This window comes from Pseudonaja textilis, chromosome 3 (assembly GCF_049901715.1).
Source record: "Pseudonaja textilis isolate UNSWEBS1 chromosome 3, rPseTex1.2, whole genome shotgun sequence".
Lineage (NCBI taxonomy): Eukaryota > Metazoa > Chordata > Lepidosauria > Squamata > Elapidae > Pseudonaja > Pseudonaja textilis.
Window position 1 is genome coordinate 51,488,077 of NC_141992.1, and position 21,064 is coordinate 51,509,140.

Consider the following 21,064-nt stretch of genomic DNA (forward strand, 5'->3'; position numbering starts at 1 on the left):
AGGGGGAAACAGGTTTAAACATTGATGTTTGAACCGTGTATCTGTAAAATTGAAAGAAAGCTTGGGGACTTTCTAAAGAAATTTTGTGTTTATTTTTTAATGTTTCATAATAACTAGGGATATTGGTTTCAGAGGTTGTATGAGTTTGTGTATTCGTGTGCAAATTTGTGACATAAAGGGCATGAATGTTTTATTTTTTTCTCTCCTTTTTTTTTTTACTTCAGATAGGAGTAAATCATCAAGGTTCAGAAGACTTGTCCAAAGATCCAGGGGACTTTATTCTTTTGTAGCTTTGGTGGTGGGGGAGCATTGGTGGTTTTACTATCTGAAGTAGTGTTCATTGTCCCTTGATTCCATCCTTCCTTTGTTCACTAGCATTTGGGAGCAGGTGTGCAGATGCTTTATATAACTGCTTGCATACTTTTTTTTAACTGGAAAAAAGGCTAATGTTTTTCATTTGGAAATGTGTTGTGTGTAGGTTTTTTTTCTGCTTATCTTCTCAGCTTTCCTATTTAATATAGAAACAACATTTTTCCTAGGTATAAACAGAGAGGGGGCAGTTACCTGTAAATGCAGATTGAAAAAGAAACCTTGTTGAATTCTACCAGATGGAGAGATTTAATTTGGAGGATTTAATGAAAGGAAGTCTTGCATTTGGCTTCTCATGCTGAATATGCTTTTGGTTAAGTTGAGTCTTAAGATATGCCTTTTGTTAAAATTAAGTAGTTGGGTCTACTCTTCTATGCCATACAAAATACTGTCTTTGTATGGAAGGATGATGCCTTCATATATTTTAGGTGGACTCCTGCTCATATGGCAACTGTGATTTCGAGGCAGGAAAAAGTTGCACACAGCATATCTAGAGATTACCTCCAAAAGCTTCTTCCTTGGAGCATCCCTCCATACACTAATCTGTGCAACAGGACTGTCAAACTCCATTTAATTGAGGACCACATCAGGGTTGTGTTGACCTTGGTGGGCATGGCCAGGGTGGGTGTGGCCAGCTCAATGTCACTCGTGTCAGGAGGCACCTGTGGTGGCCCGAGCACTCTGCCAGAGAAAAACAGGCACCCGAGCTCCATTTTCAGCTGTGACGACCTCCTGCAACCCTCTGCCAGCGAAAACGGAACTCAGGAGGACGGCACACAACCCTCCTGAGCTCCATTTTCACTGGCAGAGGCAGCGTGGGCTGGTCCTTCACTGTTTTCAGGGCAGCCCCACAGGCCAGATCTAAGCAGCCCGTGGGATAAATCTGGATCGCGGGCCTTGAATTTGACACCCCTGCTGTACAAGATCTGTCCACAGGGCCAGCTATTTTAGGTTTTGCTTCAGATATCAGCATATATATTGCAAAAGAACTCTGGAAGACTTGTATTATAATATTATTATAAAACAGCAGCCAAAATATTTGGAATGGCTATAAGAAAGGATGCAATGAAAAAACAGTAGGGTAGAAAGTATGTAAGGATCCAAATTCAGGCTGTTATATTGAAACATTGAAATGGAAAGGTAATGGAAGATTATTGCAATAAAACATTAGACATGAACAATTGATGATATTCCATCATCACCTTCATCTCAAAGAATAAAGGAAAGAAAGTAAACATAGTGACATAAATCATACTAAACCAGAACTGTAACTCGGTACCATAATTGCCTGGTTTGTGGTCTATTAATCCATTGTTTATAACTTAGCAGTATGAGGACCTAGCACTTTTTAGGAAGAAAAGATGGCACCCTCTTGATTTTTTTAGAAACATTGGAATAGGAAAGAGATGAGCAGAGTGTACACCACTGACCAGCAATGCTATGCAAGCTATTTAAAGGCACAGGGGACCTATTTAAGATCTGCCCACTGACTCAGCTGAGAAAGCCAAACTAGGTTCCATGGAGTTATTGGAAATGCTGACTCAGAGGGTCTAGCAGCTAACTAGAAAAAACTAGTTAGCTTCTAGAACAAACTAGAAAAAAAGCCCTCATTGGAAGAGGAAATAACAAGGGGTGGTGGGGGAACCACAGTCCCATCCTTAACTCTCCCTAATTATTGCCAGATTTTGTCTACCTTCTTCTTTGCTAATATTCCAGTAACAGTCACTCAGCAGATGATTAAATATGACAAGCATCTTCTCTGCCCTTCTGTTAATTCAAACTGTTGAGTAATCAAAACTATTGTATGATCGACTGTTTTAGCAGATATTTCCCCCCAAGGAATTAGTTTACTAACCTTTTTATTTGTTTGTAGTTATTGTCAAATTTATACAGCCCACCCAAAACAAATTACTTCAGACAGAGCACAGCACAGCTAGGAAACTGTTAGTTAGTGAATGCCAAACAACAGCTACTATTTTTATTATTATCATTAAAAAACATTGCTAGCTATAAAAATGAAACTAAACAGATGTATTATTGGTCAAAGGACTGTTAATAATAACAGAGCCATGTCAATAGCTCTGTCAAGCCAGTCCCCTGAAGTCCTCAGGGCTGATGGCACAACCAGGTCTTGAGGAACTTCAGAATGTCAACAGTAATGAAACCAACCTCACTTTAAGAGGGGAGCATATTCCATAACTGTTGCAACAGCAGAAAAGGCCAGCTGCCTCAGGCCCATGAAATGTAGTTCTCTAGCTGACAGAACCCATGTCCTTTCATCTGGATCTAGTGAGACAGGTAGATGTGATGGGGAAGGGCAATCCTTCACATAACTCTGTCACCTACATTCTGCTCAACTGTGTCAGCTTCAATTTCAAGCTAAAACTTGCCTAATTCTGAAAATGTCCCTGAATATCCTAAGCGTGTGTGTGGGTGTAGACTGATTGAGAATTGCAGCTGTAAGAAGCTGAAAGAGACATCTGCATCACTCTTCAGGGCTGAAAATGGACTTGGTTTCAGGTTAGCCAGCTACTCTTTCCCTGGGTAATATCTTTCATAATCACAACTTCTTCCATTTCAATCAGAAATCCACACTGACTCAATACTTTAAAAAAAGAGCGCAGAGAAGAGCAACAAACATGACAAGAAATCTGGATACTGAATTATATGAAGAACAGCTAAAGGAATTAGGTATGCTTAGGTTAAGGAAGAAAAGATTGAGAGCAGACTTGATAGCAGTCTTCCAAAACTTGAAGGGCTGCCACAGGGAAGAGGGCAACAATTTATTCTCTATGTCACCTGAGGGCAGGACAAGAAGCAGTGGATGGAAGTTCGTCGTGCAAGAAATTACAAGATTTCACAGCAGAACTTTAATACATTTTATGTAGATACGAAATAAAGCACAGGTGTTTTGGGTAACATTTGGGGTTGGTTTAGATTCTTGTGAGGGAGACAGAAAATAGTGTGTAAACTGGCCCAGACAAAGAACTTGGACATTTGGAATATTGTATCCAGTTCTAGAGACCTCATTTAGAAAATCTAGATTGAGATTGAGCAAGTCCAGAAATGGGCAAAAGAAATGGTGCAAGATCTGAGGGATAAAACCTATCTGGAGAAATTGGAGGAATTTAATATGAACAGCATGGAGAACAGAAAGGAAAGGGTGACATGATTGAATCCTTTAAATATACTAATGGCGTGAGTAAGATTTTAGAAGGCAGTATTCTCAATATTAAGCAAAAATCAAGAACATGGGGGCATAACCTCAAACCAACAGGAGAGGAGTTCAAAAGTAATGTTAGAATGTATTACTTCACAGAAAGGGTAGTGGAAGCTTGGAATCAACTTTCAGCGAAGGTAATGGGTCATTCATCAGTAACTGAGTTTAAACATGGTTTGGATAAACACATATCCATCAACTGACAAAGACTATGAAAAAAAATAAACAAAATAAAAATTAAAAATGATAAATAATAATTACAATGATATCTGTCACACCATCTAACATCATCTTGATGGGCAAATAAAATGCCAATTCCACTCTGAATATCTGGCTGACTTGTGATGAACATAAATAAATACAAACAAACAAACAAAAACCCTCAAAAGGCAGACTCCATGGACCACTAGGTCTTTTTCTACTGTCAGTTTTCTGTTTCTATTTGTAAGGCCTCACAAGCTTATGTCTTTTAAAGGTCAAAACAACAACTGATGGTTACTTGTAGAGAAATAAAGTGGTTTTTTTTCCCAAGCAGCACAGTATGCAAGCAACCTAAATGAAACTATAATGTATATTACTAATATTGTACATCTTTCCCCTCTTTTTTTCTGTATCTTGCAGGAGAAACTAGAATATTTCTTCCTGATAGTATTTGCCATAGAGGCAATGCTAAAGATAATTGCCTATGGGTTTCTATTCCATGCAGATGCTTACCTCCGAAATGGCTGGAATGTGCTGGATTTTACGATAGTCTTTTTGGGGTAAACAAAGTCATTTTATTCCAGTCTCTCTGGGATGGAGGGAAAAACCAAGTAAAGTAAAATTATTTGAATGGAGTTCATTTTTGAAAACTTGCATAGTACACCGTAAGTTATTAACGAGCAATTTAATTGTTATATACCTCTACTGAACTATATTCCAGTATTATTTCATTTTTTTTTGTTCTCTGTGGTTAGATTCTTTAGTATTTGCTTCTTTATAGCTTATTATTGTCAACCAGATCCAGTTTGGTGAGTGTTAGAAACTGGGAGACTGAGAATTCTGGTTCCACCTTAGACACAGAGATGACGTTGAGTCAGTCACTTCCTTTCAGCTCTAGAATAGCCTCCTTCTGATATCTTGCCAAGGGACTTTTCTAGGCAGTTGCCAGGGGTCAACATTGACTTGAAGGCATGCCCACACCCATTCTTTTATGTACAATTTATGTTTTATAAATATAAAAAAGATCATCATAAAGATTGACCTGCCTATCTATAAATGCATACATAAAAACAGGAATAGCAAGTTGCTTTTTCTCCCATTTTAGTGGATAGCATTGAATCTGAGCAAAGGAGCAATCTAGCCCCAAGTGAATTATGTAGTAGAAATGTATAGCCTTTTTGGGTCAGCTGTATCCTATGGGAACTTAATTTTTTCCTCACACAATAATTCCAAATCTGGGGATTTCGGCTGTCACTGGAGAACAGCCATCCTCCCCATCCATTAATGATGGGAGCTGCAGTACAAAATCATCCCCCAAACAACATTTTCTCTGACTCAAAGCAAAAAATAACTTTTATCCAGTATATACATCCTGTAGTCAATCTCTTTATCAGTACACTACAAAGATGGATATAGGTGGTCATTTTCTGCATGAGTCATTTAGCTTACCCCAGGACACAAACAATAAAAAGCTGACTCTGCTACTTTTTTTCTTATAAAGCCAGTATCAGATGGAAAACATATTAAAGTACCCACAGAGGAACAGAGAGCAAACTATATATTTTTGCCGTGCAGCGTTCTTCTGTGTAAATGAAAACCATTTCTGCCATTTCATCAAAATGACCTTTGGTTGAACAAGATTTGCTAACACATGTAACATGATGTAGTATAATCTTATCAAGCAGCTACAGTTTGTCAAAGGAAAAGATAAAAGCAAAATTCTACTGCTTCTACTGGAGGAAAATAATTCATAGAGCCCAGATTTTAATGTTTTAGCTTCCTCTAGTGACTTCTACACTATTCCCACCTTGTACTTTTTCACTCTCCATTTCTTCTGAAGGGTCTTCACGGTGATCTTGGAGAAAATCAGTCTGATGGATAGTGCGCTTCTTAGCGGGCAAGGTGGTTTTGACGTCAAAGCTCTGAGGGCATTTCGAGTCTTGCGGCCGTTACGTCTGGTGTCAGGGATACCAAGTGAGTAAAATGTTTTTGGTATTTTATTTTATTTATTTATTTATTTGTCAAGAGATTATAAGATAACAGGTATAAATATAAACATAGTTACGAATACATGAAATGGATATTTATAATAAAAATAAAAAGAAGCAATAGAATAGGGATGGTAGGCACTTTGGTGCACTTATGCACGCCCCCTACAGACCTCTTAGGAAAGGGGTGAGATCAATAGTAGACAGTCTAAGGTTAACGTTTTTGGAGTTTGGGGGAGAAACCACAGAGTCAGGTAGAGTATTCCAGACATTGACCACTCTGTTGCTGAAGTCGTATTTCCTGCAATCAAGTTTGGTGCGGTTTACCTTGAGTTTGTATCTGTTGTGTACTCTTGTATTGTTACGGTTGAAGCTGAAGTATTCATTGACAGGTAGGATATTGCAATGTATGAATTTAGATCGGACTGAAAGTGGCGTAGTTCTAGGTTTTCTAGGTCTAGAATTTCAAGTCTGGTAGCATAAGGTATTCTGCAACAAGTAGAGGAGTGGAGAACTCTTCTTGTGAAATATTTCTGGACTTTCTCAACTGTGTTAATATCAGATACATAATGTGGGTTCCAGACTGATGAGCTGTATTCAAGTTTTGGTCTAGCAAATGTTTTGTATGCTCTAGTTAGTAGTGTGATATTACCAGAGAAAATGCTACGTAGGATTAGGTTTACAACTCTTAATGTCTTTTTGGCTATGTACAGTAGTTACAGTGGGCTCTAGCAATTAGATCATTAGAGGTGAGTACTCCAAGGTCCTTGACAGAGTTTGGATCATCAACAGGTCTTGACTATTCAGCTTGTATTTTATTTTCTGATTTTTTTTTTGCCAATATGTAAGACAGAGCATTTATTTGTTGAGATTTGAAGTTGCCATTTGTTTGACCATTCTGATACATAGTCAAGGTCTTTTTGAAGGGTAGCAGTACTTTGTGGTGTTGAATAGCTTTACATCATCAGCGAAGAGAACGCAGTTGCTCTTAATATGATCACAGAGGTCATTTATGTAGAGTATGAGGAGAGTTCGTCCTAGAACACTGCCCTGGGGGACACCACTGTTGACAGGTGCATAATTTGACAGGATGCTCCCAATTTGGACCATTTGTTGTCTGTTTGAAAGGAATGCTTCTATCCAGTTACGCAGGTGTCCAGAGATACCATAAGATTTTAGTTTTAGGAGTAGTTTGTCGTGTACCACTGAATCAAAGGCTTTACAGAAGTCTATGTAGATTGTGTCTATTGCTTTGCCCTGATCGAGTTGTGTTATTTGATAAACAGGTGGCTGTAAGAAGCCAAAACTGTGGTGAAATGATACAATTCCTGTGAGTCATTTCACCCAAAGGTCAAACTGAGAAATAATATATTAATATATATATAAATACGTTGTCACTTGAACTTATTTCTGGAAATTAGGAGGCAAACAGATGTAGCCCAAAGGAGATAATGTTAAAACTGTGTCATTTTCTTATTGTATTCATGTACTTCTAAATTCTACAAAAGTCCAGTCTTGCATCCTAAACTAAGAATTAGCCCTGTTGACAATTTCTTGTGAAACTGAAATATTGATTGATTGATTGATTGAATTTATTTGCCATCCATCTCTGGGAAGCTGTGTTCAATAGTTTTAAGAGTTGGCAAGCAGAGGAAGAAACCAATAAGCAAGTGGCATCTTATTCATCACATAAGATTGCATAATGGTGGCCTGGACGGGACAATATTACCTTACACTAAAATTTAAACATATTAAATTATGGACAACATACTGACTTTAAGATATTCTATTTCAATTTGTTTCAATGAGTGTGAAAGATGGGAGCTCTATTCAGGAGTGGGATTCAAATTTTTAACAACTGGTTCTGTGGGCGTGGCTTAGGTGGTGGGCGTGGCTTAGGTGGTAGGCATGGCTTGGTGGTCATTTGACTGGGTGGACGTGGCTTGGTGGTCATGTTATTGGCTGGGTGTTGCCAACTCAATATCACTCACATCAAGGCACATATCTCCTTGCCTGGCCTCTTGTGACTGTGGGGATGCTGCAACAGTCATAAGTGTGAAAAATGGTCATAAGTCACTTTTTTCAGCACCATTGTAACTTTGAATGGTCACTTCACACAAGCAAAGTACCAGCAAAAGAGGGAAAAAAACTCCAGAGAAGTTCCAGAGACAGGAAATCTAGTCCTGCCAAGAATGTAATAAGGGTTAACGGAGAGGCAGTTTCTATAAGCAACACCAGAATGTTTCCTTCCTGCCTTCCTTACAGGATTAGGCCAGTAATTTCTTCTAACAATGGGTTCTCCAAACTGCTTAGAATGTTAACAACCGGTTCTAGCGAACAGGTCCAAACTGGTAGAATCCCACCCCTGGCTCTACTCCAGAAACATATAGGGAATCAAAACTGAAATCTTATGGTATAGAAATGAAAATGGTTTAAGATGCTTTCTGAAGAAAACAGGTTCAGGTCTCATAGCAATATATCTGTTCTTTCTGTTGCTATGATATTTAGTATATCATTTTGTATTAGTTACCACAGAGCATATTACAGGGCATAAAATTTAGTTGTCTGTGGGGTCATATAACAATATTTGATCGTAACTGTAAATTCAGAAGATATACTGAACAACCTGTTCTCTTCCTTTCTGTTTTAGGTCTGCAAGTAGTACTGAACTCCATTATCAAGGCCATGTTGCCACTGTTCCATATTGCTGTACTTGTCGTCTTCATGCTTATTATCTATGCCATAGTGGGCCAGGAGCTTTTCAAGGGCAAAATGCACAAGACCTGCTATTACAATGGGACGGGTATGGAATGTGCTGCTTAATGTAATCTTAATAAATTAAATATAAGAAATATGTGGATTGACTCCTTTGATTCTGGTGTCTCTGCATGAAGATAAGTATGAAATCACTACCTCTGAAACTGAGTTTCAGAGACTAAACACATATTGAGTTGTAGGGATACACAGAGGAAGGAGCCATTCTGCATAGAGCCTCATATTTGGCTCTCAAATCAAACGTTTATTGTCAATGCACAACATGTGTACAATGAAATTGAAAATCACAAAATCTCTGTTTTCTTCCTCAGATATCTTGGCCACTGTGGAACATGAAAAGCCAGCTCCATGTTCTACCTCAGGCCATGGACGCTCCTGCACTATTTCTGGATCTGAATGCAGGGGCCCATGGGCAGGGCCCAACCATGGCATCACTCACTTCGATAACTTTGGGTTTGCTATGCTGACTGTCTACCAATGTATCTCCATGGAGGGGTGGACTGAAGTCCTTTACTGGGTAGGCTCAGCATGAATAATATTTGTCTAGGCCAGATCGATCATGTTACAGATCACAGAATATGAAGCTGTGGGATAAGGTTATTGGATAACCCTGTACTTTGCATCTAGATTTTGAGAAGTAAATGACCCCTCTCACCCAAAGTTGCATATGACATGAGCTACTTTCAAACCCTAGCTACAATTATTCCTGGCAGTAAAAAAAATCCAGTAATAAAAAATGAGGCCATAATTCGGTTTACCAAGGTTCTGGGGTTGCCTTCCTCTAATGCAGCAGCCCCCAACTTTTTTTGTGCCACGGCCCGGTACTGGTATCACAAAATGATCTGCGGCCCGGTACCGGCATCAGCACACATGACAAGGCAAGGCGAGCCAAGCGACCGGCCAGCCAGCCATCCCCCGCTTCTCCCTGCCACCTTCAACTCCTCCTTTGTACCTTTGTCAATGGGCTTCTCTTCAGGACGGCTTCGGGACGGTCGCTCGGCTCAGCTCGCCTTGCCTTGGGTGCTGAAAGAATCCTTGTGCCTTAGTTTCGTTCAAAGCCCCCCCCCCCCTTTCAATGAAACTAAGGCATGAGGATTCCTTCAGGACCCAAACGCCGCTTTCCAACCGGAAAAGCTCATCTGGACCTACTTTCTCATCAAACAAGATGGCGGCGCCCAGCAAACCGGCGGCCTGCTAGGAAATGTTCCACGGACCGGTACCAGTCTGCGGCCCGGTGGTTGGGGACCCCTGCTCTAATGCATGTCCTACAATATTGTGGTAAAAGTAAGAGGAAGAAGGAATTATTTATAAAATAATAAAGGCAGAATTTTTGAAAAACCTCACTTTTGTTTGATTTGTCTCCCCATACTTTTTTTGGAAAGATAGTGGAGATTTTTCATAGGTGGGAATAATGATGATTTTAGTAAAACAGAATTTGCTATTCTGTTTTGTTTTAGGTGAATGATGCCATTGGGAATGCATGGCCATGGATCTACTTTGTCAGCCTCATCTTACTCGGGTCCTTTTTCATACTTAACCTGATCTTGGGTGTGCTCAGTGGGTAAGCAATTTTCAGAAGCAATCTTTTCTGACACATTTCTCACAAGCTGCTTTATTTCTTAATGATTTTTGACCAGAAATAGATGAATGCCGCTGTTTCTACATATCTCAGCAAATTCATTCTCAGGAAAAAAAAATTAAATTCTACTTGTAAGATGGTAAAATTACCCCAATGTCCTTTCAATCTAAGCCAATAGATGGGGCAGGAGGCCTTGTGCTTAAATGAATGGCCCCAAAAGACACAAGTAGAATTTAATTTTTTTCATATATTCAAAGTTAGCCTCATGACAGGGATGGATGTTTTATTAAGTTCCCATTTTTGTGTGGTTTTTTTTAAAATTATTGTCTCAAAGAATATAAATGGTTAAGATCTCTCTAACTTTCTGAAGAGACTTGTCTCCGTTTACTTCTTTATTTGTAACTTGCAATTACTGACATGAAAATCAGACTGAATAGTTCAAATGAAGGGAAAGCTCTTGGAATGAAAATGTAGGCCCAAAGGTTATCTGTCTCCACATTAATTATTATTAGGATGGGCAAACTAAAAGTTCTGATTTGATTGTGGGATAATTTCCACACAAGTAAAAGGTAGAGCATTTTCATTATGTGTTTTGAATGTAAAATGCAATGACTTGCCTAAGGGTGTCCCTTGCTCATGGGCTTAACTGCTATGCTATGCAATGCTAGTGCTCAACTGACTTTATTCCAGGGAGTTCACCAAAGAGCGTGAGAAAGCTAAATCAAGAGGTACCTTCCAGAAACTGAGGGAGAAGCAGCAATTAGAAGAGGATATGAAAGGTTATATGGACTGGATCATTCATGCAGAAGTCATGGACAGTGACCGGACACACGGTGAAGGTACAGGACTGCCCAGTCAAATGAAATAAATAGCTTTCCAGTTAGTATATATTTTATGGACCAGAGCATTCTGCAATGAAGCTTCTAACTACTGGAGCTTCCAGAACAAGCTGCTTGGTTGAAGCGCCTAACTAGGCAACATAACCATTCTGTGACGCAGCAAGAATGGTGATGTTTGAAAAAGATATGAGAATGAATTACAAAACCATGGCTTAAGTTATAGTGTTTGAAAATATCCATGGTTGTCTTTTAGGTAAACTATTGCTGTTGTTATGAGACTGATGATTTTTATGATGATAGATTAGATAGATAGATGATAGATAGATAGATAGATAGAGAGAGAGAGAGATAGATTATAAAAATAATTAATGTATATATTAAACAGAGTTGTTGAACTCTGCAATATTCGTTAACATACATTTCTAGTTCTGTAAATAAACTTTGTGGTAACCTAAACAATAGCTCCATTAATTAATTTGCAGGTGTCTTACCTGTGTTTAAATTTCATAGGAATGAGGTCATCAGATGAAGGTGGGTCAGAGACAGACAGCCTATATGAGATTGAAGGCATGAATAAATGGATTCTCTTCTTGTAAGTAGAGGCATTAAAACCTAAGTAAACTTACGTTCCATACTTCCGTATTACATAAATCAAATCATTTTGAAGGGCTCTTTAAGTTAATCTCTGGAAAACCATTACCTGTGGAAAATTTGCATATTTTTGATGAAGAAACGAACGATACAGTTCATAATCCAATATACCTGTGGGTGACAGCATTGTAGGGAAGTATGGTTTGAATATTTTCTACTAATAATGGGGGCAAGTGCCATAGTACATATTTGAAACTTGATGCTATAGCACACCTGCTAAAAACACTGATTCTCTTGACAATGTTTCTCAACCTTGGCAAATTTAAGTCATGTGGACTTCAATTCCCAGAATTCCCTAGCCAGCATAGGCTGGCTGAGAAATTCTGGAAGTTGAAAATCCACATGTCTTAAAGTTGCCAAGGTTGAGAAACTCTGCAAAGATCTGGGATTCAGATGTTTTTGCTTTACGGGGCTCCATTGTAGAGACTGGTTTGGGGAAATAGATCTAACTGCCCTTATCCTCATTTTAAATCTCTTCTAGTCGGCACTGGCGACGATGGAACCGTCTTTTTCGCAGAAAATGCCGTGAAATCGTTAAGTCAAAATTTTTCTATTGGGCAGTGATCTTGATTGTGGGTTTGAACACTATCTCCATAGCTACCGAGCATCATAATCAACCTGATTGGCTGACCCATGCCCAAGGTGAGCTGGGCATTTAGTTTCTCAGTACTTTTCAGATTTTATTTTATTTATTTATTTTATTTTATTGATTTGTCAATTGCTTACAAGATAATAGGTATAAGTGTAAACATGAGTAAAAATACAGGAAATAGGTTCGAATAAATGGGGACAATAGGACAGGAATGGTAGGCACGATTGTGTACTTATGCACGCCCCTTACAGACCTCTTAGGAATAGGGCGAGGTCAATAGTGGATAGTTTAAGGTTAAAGGAGTGGGAGTTAGAGGATGTAACAACAGAGTCAGGTAGTGCATTCAAGGTATTGACCACTCTGTTGCTGAAGTTGAACTTTCTGCAATCAAGTTTGGAGCGGTTAATATTGAGTTTGTATCTGTTTGTGCTCTTGTATTGTTACGATTGAAGCTGAAGTAGTCATTGACTGGTAGGACATTTAGCAGATAATTTTGTGTACTTTGCCTAAGTCCGATCATAGGTGGCGTAGTTCAAGGTTGTCCAAGCCCAAAATTTCAAGACTAGTGATATAGGGTATTCTGTTGCTAGCAGAGGAGTGTAGTACTCTTCTCGTGAAATACTTCTGGACTCGCTCAATTGTATTAATGTCTGATTAAAAGTGGGGAAGTGTGACATTGTCTGTTCAAGCTTTAACTTCTCATGAAATTCTATTGGTTTTTCTTCAATGTACTGGCCTCATATGTATTAGCAACCATATTCTCATAGCACTTTTGATTTGTTTGCTGTCCCATCACCAGCAATACATTTAGTTTTATCTTAAAATAAATCTTCTCATCTCTACTCCATCCTCTTGTGCTTTTGACCAAAAAAATGTTAACATGTGTCTTCCCACGATGGGATTACTCTTCAATGGACTCTAATCCCCAAAGAAGAATTGGTGGGTGGATCCGCAGAGTGCGGTGAAAAACAGTCAAAATGACAACATGGAGACCATCAGTCACATCATCATGAGTGCCACTGTGACTTTGTTTTGGCTCTGTGAACCTGAGCATTTGAGGAACACCTGATGGCCAGAACATACCCTGTCCATTTAGTGAAGCTTTTCTGCTTACAGATGTGGCTAACCGAGTACTTCTGGCCCTCTTTGCGGTGGAGATGATTCTGAAGATGTATGCCCTGGGCATCCGCCAGTACTTCATGTCTCTCTTCAACCGCTTTGATTGCCTTGTGGTGTGCACTGGAATCTTGGAGCTCATCCTGGTAGAGATCACTTCCATGACCCCCCTGGGCATCTCTGTCTTGCGATGCATTCGACTGCTGAGACTCTTGAAGATAACTAAGTGAGTTTCCTCTCTGGGAGAAACAGAGCACTTTTGAAAAGCATCCCATTCATATGTTATAGTTATTTCCAAAATTAGTTCCTTGGGCTATTTCATAAGTTTTTTTTCTTTTAATAGGAAGTCAGAATGCACAAGGACACAGGATTTTCCATTTAGTGTGTGCATTATATTGTGATCATCCCTCAGTCAATGCTGAGAGCGACGTTTCTGGAGTAAATAGATCAATATACTCTAGCAAAGAGAGATAGATAGATAGATAGATAGATAGAGAGAGAGAGAGAGAGAGAGAGAAGAGAGGGAGAGAGAAAGAGAAGGGATGAGAATGAGAATTAAAGGCTTATAGCTTGGATTTTTAATTAGGAACAGCAGCACATATATTTTGAAGAAATATCCTTAACATTGTGCTTCATTATCCTTAACATTGAAACTTGTTCATGTTGCCCCTCTTTTCTCAAGTCACCTTAAATATATGCTGAGCTCTGATTTGTCCAGCTGTATAAAATTCAACAGTATGCAAAGTGGCAGTGATGAAAAGATATATGACATCTAGGGTGGCTTAGATCTGCGTCTCTGTAGTCAAAAGTATCCAGATGCTACAGAGAGAGAGAGAGAGAGAGAGGGAGGGAGGGAGGGAGGGAAGGAGGGAGAGAAATTCCTTCTGATCCCTAAGTCCTTGCCCATGTATACCTATATTTTAAAACTTGTGTACTCCAAAAAATTGACTCATATTGATCCATCTAATAGAGCCAAAGAAAAAAACAGTAAAAAATAACTTGGGGGAATTCATTGCCACAAGATGCAGCTATGGTGGCTGTTAAATTGGATTTTTTTCCAAGAAAGATTAGACTACTTTTTTTAAAAAAAAGAACAAATTAGTAACAGCATCTTCCTGACTTTCCTTACAGCTGAAATTACTGAGGGTCAGAACAGCGATATCTCAATTGCTGAATTCATTCTTCAGGGCATCCTGAGCAGGGAAGATGATTACAGCATCTTCATACCTCATTTGAGATTAAATTAATAAAATAAATATTGAGAGAAGTGTCTTAATTTTGATTCATTTCCTGTTTTATTATTACCGTTGTTATTGAAACACATTATTAGAATTTAATTTATCATTAAGTTACTAATTTTATTTTTATGTTTCCTGTTTTAATAATAAAGTATGTTTATTATCTGGGACAGATGCACCATTTAAAAGATCCCTAGTGTGAAAACAGTGACTAATTCTGCCATCCAGTCCACTCCAACCTATTAAAGCGTGGGGCTTATTGTTATGGCTGAGCTGATATTGGATGATGGTATTTGCCCCTTCCCCTCAGAACAGATAGCCTCAGATACCCATCCATCTCTACTAGGTTCCAAGGAAGGGAGGTGATAGGAGGACTCAGACAAAATTAGTCTGTACATACTGTGCTATGCTAAGGAGCTACACTGAATATATTCCGTTCTATCTGTTAAAATAGCTACAATCTTGGATGGCCATCCTCAACTGTGAAGATAAGGGATTGAGATAACTTGTGATTCTTTCTTCTGTGAATAGATAAGCTAGGTGTAATAATACAGGTAGTCCTCGACTTACAACTATTCATTTAGTGACTATTTGAAGTTATGACACTGAAAAAAGTAGCTCTTGACTGTTTTTCACACTTACAACCATTGCAGCATCCTCATGGTCATGTGATCAAAATTCAGATGCTTTGGCAACTGGCATGTATTTATGATGGTTGCAGAGTCCTGGGGTCATGTGATAACCTTCTGCGACCTTCTGACAAGTAAAGTCAATGGAGAAGCCAGATTCACTTAACAACCGTGTTACTAATTTAACAACTGCAGTGGTTCACTTAACAACTGTGGCAAGAAAGGTAAAATGGGGCAAAACACACTTAACAATTGTCTTTCTTAGTCATAGAAATTTTGGGCTCAGTTATGGTTGAAAGTTGAGGACTACCTGTAGTTGATCAGAGCAGTGATTTAGGTCTTACTCTTCTAGATTCCTATCTTACTCTGCTAGATAACTGGGCAGATTTGCGTACATTCCAGAATTTTCTCTGATATGATAATGAATCTTATAATCTTTCTATTTTTCTCTAGGTATTGGACCTCGCTGAACAACCTAGTGGCTTCTCTGTTGAACTCTGTACGCTCCATTGCCTCTCTCCTCACCCTCCTCTTCCTTTTCATGGTCATTTTTGCCCTCTTAGGGATGCAGCTGTTTGGAGGGCGGTTTGATTTTGATGATACAGAAATACGACGCAGCACCTTTGATAACTTCCCCCAGGCTCTCATCAGTGTCTTCCAGGTACAGCTAAAGTCAAGGTTGTTTAGACAAAGAATCAATTTCTGAAATAAATTTGATGTCTAAGTGGGTAAACCATCAGGAAAGTAGGTTGTGGAATAATTGCTGGAATGAGTAGGACATGTGGCAGTGTGTTTGTGTATGAGAGAGAGAGAGAGAGAGACATGGGAAGGAGAGAGAGAGGAGGGATGGAGGGAGAGCGAGTGTGTGTGTGTGTGTGTGTGTGTGTGAGAGAGAGAGAGAGAGAGAGAGAGAGAGAGAGCAAAATGTGACTGCAATACACATGGCATTCCTGGACAATCGTAATGGACAGTCTCAATTGATTTTTCTCTCCTCATTCCTCCCTGCCTTCCTTTGTGAAGAAATAAAAAGTGGGAATTCAACTGGCTGCTGTGCAGGAGGGAGCAAAGGACTAGTAACAAACAGTGCTTTGGCTATAGGAAAGAATGAAGAAATTCAGCAGCTGGGAGGTGGGACAAAGTGGGAGTTCCCAACAATGAGAAATCATCTCTCCTAAATCCCAGAGAAAATATGGCTAAAGTTGAACACATAATTAATTGCTTCAATTACCCAGGCTCCATAGCGCTGAAGGAGATTGTTGTGGTCTGTCAGCAGGCTGTGGAGACAGCAGCAGAGTCAGACAGTGGGGAGGAACGTGGACCAGTCTGGGAGTCTGGAGAGGACCCGGATGAGAATCCTGCATCTAATACAGAGATGGGGCGAGGGCTACCTGGGAGTTATATGCTGACTCCGGAGCCTCCAGAATCTGACAGCAGTGAGGCAAAGGAACAAGGGAAGCCTGTTCTCAGTGCACATGCACGCAGAGCTGCCAGAAGGGAAGAACAGTTAAGACAAAAGGGGCGACTCGGGAGTAATGCCTGGAGGTGATTTGCCCTCCCATAAGACATAAAGAAGGAGCAAAAGAACAGGAATCTTTGCAGGAAGCAACTTTGTTCATACTGGTTGTTTTGAAACCTGAAGCTCAGTGTTGAATTTGTGTTCCATTCTGGCCTCATATATCTAATTGGACATTTAGTTGTTGGCAGCATTTCAAGGACGATAAAGGTGTGTGCTTATCAGACTTATCCTGAAGAACTTTGGCAGACTTCCATGGGACTATTTACAAACTGTTTCAGACTCATTACGGGCTGTGAATGACTAAAATTCACAGCCGTTGAAATAAAGAAAAAAGGGTTTGGGGACTAATGTGTGTTAGTGTCTCCATAAGCCTTGGTCAGAATAGAGATTTAGATATTCACTCTTATTTGAAAGCCAGATATTTCTAGGTTATTTCTAGTACTTTCTAAATATTTTGTTCCTTCCTAGATCCTGACTGGGGAAGACTGGACCTCTATCATGTACAATGGGATTATGGCTTATGGAGGGCCTGTCTATCCTGGTGTGCTGGTCTGCATTTATTTTATTGTTTTGTTTGTATGTGGGAATTGTATCCTTTCTTTAAACACTGTTCATATAGTTAAATACTTGACTAGTGATGGACTGTAAGGTATTCTTACAAAACATTGCCATAAAATGCAATGCAGTAATGCCCTTCTCAAAATATAGTGACCACTAAGATAAATAGGAGATCCTCAGCTACTTGGAAAGATAGATTTCCTGAACAAAAGGAACCATAATCCACATTTTGCAATAATGGCAATATGTCCATTTCCTAAGCGCTGATTTTCTTTCAATCTTTCAGATTTGATGATATCAGAAAATTGGCTAGGTGTAACCTGCTACCAAGTGAAACTTTCAAGAGAATGGTGGAAGTCTTGATCCATTATTTCTGTATGATGTAAATCCAACACTGTAAAATTCCTTAGCTTTTTTCCTTACTCTATGTTAGATATCTTGCTCAATGTCTTTCTGGCTATTGCTGTGGACAACCTGGCTGAGGCAGAAACATTAACTTCTGCTCAGAAAGCCAAAGCTGAAGAGAAGATGTGGAAGAAAATGACCAGGTCAGTTCTTCCTTCTGCTGCTGTTCCTGACATTCATACCTTTGGGGTTCTAGATGGCTCCACGTCAACTGTTGTAACTCTAAGCTTCTTTAATATTCCTCCCCTGCTCCATTCTACCCGTTTCTCTCCCCTTTGCCCTTGCTCCTTTGACTCTTTTCTGTAGAGGTTATCCTGAGAAATCTGAAGAAGAAAAGCTATTGTTGGCCAAGAAGCTGGAACAGAAAGCAAAGGGAGAAGGAATTCCCACCACAGCTAAGGTCAGACAAGGGTGACATCTACCAGTGCTGAATTTCATCTCTTTAGCCATTTCTTTGTTTGTTTAGGTATTTGCATCCAGCTTTTGAAGGGAAATGTTCTTTAACAAAAGAATATTTTTGTAAGAACAGACAATATTGTTATATGCAACTCACTTCTCCTAATGGTGAAAGTTTCTAAGGTCACAAACTTTTACCTAGTTTTGATTATTTTTCAGTTAAATCCATTGTCATTTGATTATAGTTTTGTTTAATAATACTGAGGCTGCACATATGTCTGTATAGCCTCAGTATTATATGTGTGTGTGTGTGTATGCATATATGCATATATGTATATAGATATGTATATGTGTGTGCATCTATATGTGTGTGTACACACACACACACACACATATAGTCTGTGTATGTAGCATTAAACATTCTCACACATATTCTAAAGTTTCTTTCATCCTCTATCAGGTTTCTACAGAAATAATCAGCATCACCCTAGTTGTTTTTTTTTCAGAGTCTACCCATCCCTACATGGTTTTTTTTCCAGTCTGTCCCAGACTTTTTCCCAGTGGGAGGCATTATTCCCAGTGCAGGCAAGAAAAACAAGGCTCATCTGATGTTGGGAATGTTAAAGGCACTTTGTGAAAGCCATTACTGTAGTTACTCATCTTAACAAAGTGTAACACCAAGAAAGCTTGCAAGACTTATTTACAAGTTGCCACTCCCATCAGATAAATTTTTCCTGGAAAATAAATTCCTCAGGGATTGAATTACCCTCTTGTTTTTTTTTTTTTTTTGAATCATGCTATGACCGAGAACAGTAAATGAGAGTCTATTGGTCTTAAAGGACAAAAGGTAGCCATCATTCAGGATCCAATCTACCAGGACTAGCGGTTTTGTCTTCAGAGCTTTTGGACTCGTATTGGAGCCCATCTCCAGGGAACTTCTCCCTAGCAGAGTGTGTGCTTTGGCCTGTTCTGTGTGTGATATTTATATGGAGCCTGAACTTCTCATTCACTTTTTCCCCAAAGAAGGCGATCATTTTACACTGAGGGTGACAAAATATCATTAATAAAAGATACATTGGTTCCAAAATAGATGCAATATGCAATTTCTATTCCATTCCAGTGACAATATTCTGGAGGGCACATTCAAAGACCCTTTGCTTTTTATTTAAAAGCATGCAGATTTTATTGCAGGATTGCCCAAAGTTTGAGGTCTACCTCCTTCCCATTGTTACCATAAACTCAGCTTTCCCAACCTTTGCTTGGATTGTTTTCCTTGTTCATTTGTGTTTAGTTTAGCGTTTGGATTTTTCAGAGAGGTGTATCATTAAGATTTCAGTAAAGGGGTATGCGATTGCAAAAAAAAAAAAAGGAACCCCTGCTTTTTGTAATAGAATAGAAATGTTATTCAATAAAACAACCATTCAATGTTATATAACAGAGACATATGTAAACCAAACCATATGGTTGATTTCACAGATAAGTCCATATGTGTATAAAGTAGTCCTGAGCGCCATTTCAATTGCATCCATTTAGACATATGGTTGCTTGTCAATCAATCCTCTTTTTTTTTGCTCTGCTCTTAGTCTCAGCCAAGTAGCACTGTTCAACAATAGCATAACAGAGTTGCAGCACTTAAATTTTCTTTTTCATTTTTTTCCTGCTTAGCTAAAAGTGGATGAGTTTGAATCAAATGTCAATGAAATCAAGGACCCATACCCTTCTGCAGACTTCCCAGGTAAGAAGATTTCAATGCCATTTATTTTTGCCAATTCCATCACATGTTGAATAAAAAAGAAGGAAAGTATTTGTATTAAGTATATTATCTAACATGGCAATTAGGGTTCTTGGGTCTTAGTAGGACCTAAGACTGGAAAGTACATGGTTGTTGGAGTAGTACAAAAATAATGTTGAAAACCTTCAGGAGCTTTTTTAAAATCTAAAATTAATTACTAGCAGAAAAAAAAGTGAACATTGAGTTTTTCTGTAACTATTTTCTTGCAGGTGATGACGAGGAAGATGAACCTGAAATCCCCTTGAGCCCTAGGCCACGCCCCCTAGCTGAGCTTCAGTTAAAGGAAAAAGCGGTACCCATGCCTGACGCAAGTTCATTCTTCATCTTTAGCCCAACCAACAAGTATGCGTCCTTCCTTCCTTCCTTCCTTCCTTCCTTCCTTCCTTCCTTCCTTCCTCCCTCCCTCCCTCCCTCCCTCCCTCCCTCCCTCCTTCTTTTCTTCCTTCCTCCCTCCCTTCCTCCCTCCCTCCCTCCTTCTTTTCTTCCTTCCTCCCTCCCTTCCTCCCTCCTTCCTTCTTTTCTTCCTTCTTTCCTTTCTTCCTTCTTTCCTTCCTTCTTCTCAACAAGCTTATTGGTCTTCCAACTCTGTATGAATAATAATCAAAGCTATTACTGCAACCATTAAAAGTACTGAAGGTGGAGAACTGAACGTCTTGTAACATGTAAATATCAAATGATATTTTCATTTTCATCTTTTTGATGTTTTTCTATCAAAAATGGATAGAGTGTAAGTTTTGGAGACAGAAATAACAAGGTGCAATATCTCTCATCTCAGTATTACACAGATGAGAAGAGTTATGTTATAAATATGCTATATATTACTGAACAGCTTGGAGCTCTTAGCATGACAGTTTTTCTGCCTCTTATACAACATGGCAACTTAGGCAGTCAGATCTAACATGTGAAACAGCTCAGGAGTTTATGGATGATCACCCAATTAATTTTGGCCTATTTGTATGAAGGTGTTTCTTTGCTGGTATGGCCAATCTCCTTTCAGCCTTTCTAATCTCTAGCATCAAAGGCTGGCCTCTGAGTGAATTCCTTTTTAATATACATCATATCATTGGCTCAGAACCAGAGGAATGCAATTTAACCTACGTAACAGTGAACCCTGAACTTTTAGCAAATCAGGGTATTAAATTCTTATTCACAACAATATAAAATGGATTGAGGAGGGTTATGATTTTTAATACAACAATC

The 21,064-nt window shown here is 39.0% G+C and overlaps 1 protein-coding gene across 2 annotated transcripts in view; it reads left to right on the forward strand.

The window, feature by feature from the left end:
* Positions 1 to 21,064, forward strand: part of CACNA1S (calcium voltage-gated channel subunit alpha1 S) — a 71,158-nt gene that overhangs the window by 7,517 nt on the left and 42,577 nt on the right. For both annotated transcript variants that reach the window (XM_026716854.2, XM_087929682.1), the window contains exons 3-17: positions 4,211 to 4,350; positions 5,631 to 5,764; positions 8,429 to 8,581; positions 8,865 to 9,070; positions 10,011 to 10,114; positions 10,823 to 10,971; positions 11,482 to 11,563; positions 12,104 to 12,264; positions 13,331 to 13,556; positions 15,651 to 15,858; positions 17,182 to 17,302; positions 17,705 to 17,819; positions 17,983 to 18,076; positions 19,738 to 19,807; positions 20,074 to 20,206. In XM_026716854.2, the coding sequence (XP_026572639.1) occupies positions 4,211 to 4,350; positions 5,631 to 5,764; positions 8,429 to 8,581; positions 8,865 to 9,070; positions 10,011 to 10,114; positions 10,823 to 10,971; positions 11,482 to 11,563; positions 12,104 to 12,264; positions 13,331 to 13,556; positions 15,651 to 15,858; positions 17,182 to 17,302; positions 17,705 to 17,819; positions 17,983 to 18,076; positions 19,738 to 19,807; positions 20,074 to 20,206 (2,096 nt within the window). The remainder of the gene's footprint in view (positions 1 to 4,210; positions 4,351 to 5,630; positions 5,765 to 8,428; positions 8,582 to 8,864; positions 9,071 to 10,010; positions 10,115 to 10,822; positions 10,972 to 11,481; positions 11,564 to 12,103; positions 12,265 to 13,330; positions 13,557 to 15,650; positions 15,859 to 17,181; positions 17,303 to 17,704; positions 17,820 to 17,982; positions 18,077 to 19,737; positions 19,808 to 20,073; positions 20,207 to 21,064) is intronic.